The sequence below is a fragment of the Poecilia latipinna genome, unplaced genomic scaffold (genome assembly GCF_001443285.1).
Source record: "Poecilia latipinna isolate Pla-1442-1.1 unplaced genomic scaffold, P_latipinna-1.0 Scaffold1874, whole genome shotgun sequence".
In the NCBI taxonomy this organism is placed as follows: domain Eukaryota; kingdom Metazoa; phylum Chordata; class Actinopteri; order Cyprinodontiformes; family Poeciliidae; genus Poecilia; species Poecilia latipinna.
In genome coordinates this window covers 98400-102653 of record NW_015114490.1, presented here as the reverse complement: position 1 = coordinate 102653, position 4254 = coordinate 98400, and the positions used below count along the sequence as shown (strand labels likewise).

Genomic DNA, 4254 nt, shown 5'->3' with positions numbered 1-4254 from the left:
AGAAGAATTAAAGGAGTGTATTTATGGTGCTGTGAAGGGTTGGGGCGGGGGCGGGGGGGGAGGGGGGTCAACTTAAAAAATAAGGAAAAATGTGGCATACATTTGTATTTACTCCCCCTTTAGTTTGAAACTCTTACAGCACAGTGAATGAAATCAGAAGACTGTAGGAGATATAAATAAAAACAAATTGAGTCCAATAGTGTGTCATTTCATCTGAATACTGTACAAATACAGATGTTCTCTGAAGGCTTTTGAGGTTTTTTGGAGAAAATCAGTGAACAGAAGCAGAATAAAGACGGAGGAACACAGCAGAAAGACTACAGGGATCACTGTGGGGAGATTTACGGCACATTTAGTTTATAAAACAGTACAACAAACCTGAGACAGCCTAAACTAACCAGAAAAGGAGCCAGGAGGTCCACTGTAGCTTTGGAGGAGATGCAGAGATTAGCAACTCATGTTGAAGAATCGATTGGCTGCAGATAGGAAACACATATGTCTGACCTTCTTAGGAGAATGTATTCTGTTGTGGGGATGCTTGACAGGAAGATGAATAGAGCTAAAAACGAGGGCAATTTGACTCCTGCAGATGTGCCAGGCTGGTGGAGACATGCCCCTACAGGCTTGTAGATATAACTGCAGTAAAAGTTTAACAAAAGTACTCAAATAAAGGGGCTAAATACAAAAATCACGATCCATGTTACTTACACTTCACCTTTTATGCAGTTCTTGGTTGGTCGCTTACAGAAAACCATTGCAAGTTTCTAGCTGTGACTCAATAAATGAGTATAAGTTCAAGGGGCATTAATCCTTTTACAATGCACCACATCCTTACAGAGATGATCTCTAAAGAAGGGTTTTTTTTTTGTTTTTTTAAGCACAATGTAGTTTGCAGAAAGGCACATTTTTACATTTGTCCTCACTTTTGTGACCTGCATAAAAGCGCCATTGTAGTGAGAGAGCAATATAAAGCAGAGCAGAGAGGCTGCGATTGAGACTGATATTATGATTGCACCAAGCTAACTTATTCTCTCACAGGAATAAAGTATGATACACAAACTCAAGGTATCTGTCAGCAGTAATAGTGCCGCTCGCTTTAACTCCAATTTAAAAATCGGTGCGCCACACAGTCTGCCGGCCTCCCTGAATCAGAAGGAGGGGAGGAATTTAAAGAATTTAAATCTGCTTTCTACAAAGCCTGTCATCGTGCTCTAATACTGTATTAGCTTTTTGAAGGCTGCCAGTTCACAGAATCGTCCCCTTGAAGTAAAATCCCTGTGAAACTAAGGTTTGTTTTTAATTGTTTAGCTCATTAAAACACCATAACGCTTTGACCAGTAACAGAATAAAAAATAAAAAAAAGACAGAAATAAAGTCAATGGCTTCACGGTAACCAACTCATCTTTGTTGTCCTTCAACTCTCAGTGTCTCCTCTTTATTTGAGTCTTTAACAGTTTATCTGAAAGCCAAAACACTTCATTTGTATTAATGGAGAATAATAAAGTTTGGCGAAGCTTGAGAAGCTAATTATCTCCAGCCTAGTCAAAGGAACGGAGATGGACAGCATACTAAACAGTCCGGCGTGTAGGAAATGGAGACCGAGTGTGCGTTTTTGTCAGATATTAATTTTAATAAAATATCACCTCTCTAACCAGTCTGAATAAGGAGGTTTATTGGGTCTCACTTTCACCATCCATTCCCTCATATTTCCCCTCCACGTCGTACATCATTAAGATCGCCCGAGGATGAAGAAGAACATTTCCCCTTCCGAGCACTATTTATATCCAAGCGGCTCCGGCTTGGAATCCCAGTAAAAGACAGGCAACAAATTCAGAGAGAGCACTGGACCCTTGAGACCTGAAATAATATATTACTTATTGTGTATAATTCAAATAGCCATCCATCCGCAGTTAGTCATTCTGCTTGCATCAGGCCTTTCCCATTCATTATCATATCAGTTAACATGATTTAATGCAAATGGCTCCACCCAGAAGCGGCGCCCAGATATCAATTACTGACAGGGAGTTGTGCGCGACAAGAGTTATTATGGTAACGGCGCTGAATTAAATTGCACCACAGAGGAAGTTTGTGAATGACAGCAATGGATGAGACATTAGCAGGGAGCACGGGGGAGAGGAATAAAAACGCTGCGTCTCCTCTTCTTTATTCTCTAAAGAACCCTCTTGACACTTGACGAGCCACCAACCAGACGCCGACTCGAGAGGATCCGACGTCTCGAATCAATGTTATTCCAACAAATGGTGATGAAATAACCTATACTCAGAGGCTCTCCATGCAATGGGATTGCCACCCACTATCTACAGAGAAAACACACTGAAATCATTAAGTCTCGCAGCGGTGAATCAATGGCTTCATACAGATTCGGCTCATGCAATGCGCTGATATGTTTATCTCTGCAGTTATCGAGCTCTTTGCCCGACCCGTGATTATGGTAAGGACACTTCAGGAATAAATTACAGCTTCGGAGTGAGGCGGTGCCTCACAGAATTATTAATCCCCCTTAAACTTGTCCACATGTTTTTTCTTTTTCAGAATTACAAACTTTAACGTTTTCATCTGGGGGTTTGTCCGACAGACCAACACAACGTGATCCATGATGGTCTTTTGGAAGGAAAAGAGTGAATGGCTTTCGGATTTAAAGTATCTGAAAAGTGTGGCATGCATATGCCACAATTCCTGTGAGCGCGTTTCACAGTAGTTATACAGCAGTACAACTTCTGAGAGAAGAAACTTTTCACATCTAGAAAATGGCATTTTTGCAAAAAGTCCAGATTGTGAATCCTGGGTTGCTGAAAACTGCAGAAGGGAATTATTTTTGGCTCAATCCCATATTTGTAGAGCGTAAAACTAATAATTGTTCTGCAGACAGATTATCACACATTAACACCAGCTGATCGCTAATCACCGGGAGTCTCTTGGGTGAATCTCTGTTCAGTGGTCTCCAATAACACAACGAACATAAATTTCTCCAAAGCCTCGTCCCTCACCTGTCCTCATGTTTGATCCCTCACAAATCTCTGAGGCATTTAAGGAAAAGCTGCTCGGATACAGAGATTAAATTGCACACTATTTGCCAACTGAGGACTTCTGAGGGTAATTGTTTGCTGTTTTTTTTACCTATTTAGAAAATCCAATAGTAAACAAGGGATGAATTCAGAATATTTCGGTATTTATCTTTATCTTCCACTTCACAAATACGCACCACTATTAGTTGGTCTACCACATGAAACACCAACAAAATATACTGAAATGTATGGTTGTTGCACAAAAAAAATGAAAGGGATAAAAAAAAAGAAAGAAACGTTCACGAGGTATAAATACTTGCCAGGCACTGTACGTGCTCTGTCTGGAACAGATTATATAAATATGTAACAAAACTCAGCTATTCTGTTTCGGATCAATGACAGAATCATCAAATGCTTTGTGGTTGTGAAATTCACGGTGCAACCTTTCACGAGTTCCCTTTATCAGAGCTGAAGAGTCACAGAAGATGTTTTGCAAATCCTTCCAGATGCAACCAGTTTTCCCAACGGGACCTCTGAAGAATGAACTCTGGTCCCAGGGGGAACGCAGGGCATTGCATTTATAAGCAGATGGTGGCAGCGTCGAACTCCCACAGGAGATCACAACAACATTTTCCTCCCTCCTTGAAAAACAGTCGAGCACACTGCGGAAAAACAGAATACGCAGGAGAATAAAGCCTTTCACACAGAAAGTCAGTGAGCCGGCATTGATAAGTGCAACATTTTCATTAAACAGTAAAATGAGTTTAGTGATATAAGAATATGCTTCTGTCAGGAATTCCAATAAACCGAAAGGACTCGAGACTTTTTTCTTTTTTTTCTAATCAAACTGCAGCATCAACTTTGACATAGTTTACAATAACGTGATATTATTTTCTGCAGACCCTCGCTTTCAGTTCCCCCAGTCTGCTGATAAAGCAGTCAGGTATGAAATCAGCCCAGGAGCATCACAATTGAGATGAGATCAGTTTTATGCAAATTATCAGAGATTGAGCGTGATATTAAAAGCTTTAGTACTGACAGTATGTGACTCTATTACCAATATTAATGTTTAAGAACAAATCAATCTGCTTCAAAGAATGCAATGCAACCATTTTAGAATTAAAAATGGACTCCAGTTGAAAATCTCTTTTAAAAATTATTCATGACCACGACTGACCAACTGGAGATTCAGCATTGCAAATATTAAAGCCGCAATTTTACTATTAGA

General features: G+C 40.1%; 1 protein-coding gene across 1 annotated transcript in view; it reads right to left on the bottom strand.

Annotated features, from left to right (window-relative positions):
- Window positions 1-2545: 2545 nt before the first annotated feature.
- Window positions 2546-4254, bottom strand: part of LOC106934860 (receptor-type tyrosine-protein phosphatase U-like) — a 94559-nt gene continuing 92850 nt past the window's right edge. The window contains exon 3 of the mRNA XM_015015004.1: window positions 2546-3688. Coding sequence (XP_014870490.1) covers window positions 3645-3688 — 44 coding nt within the window. The 3' untranslated portion in view covers window positions 2546-3644. The remainder of the gene's footprint in view (window positions 3689-4254) is intronic.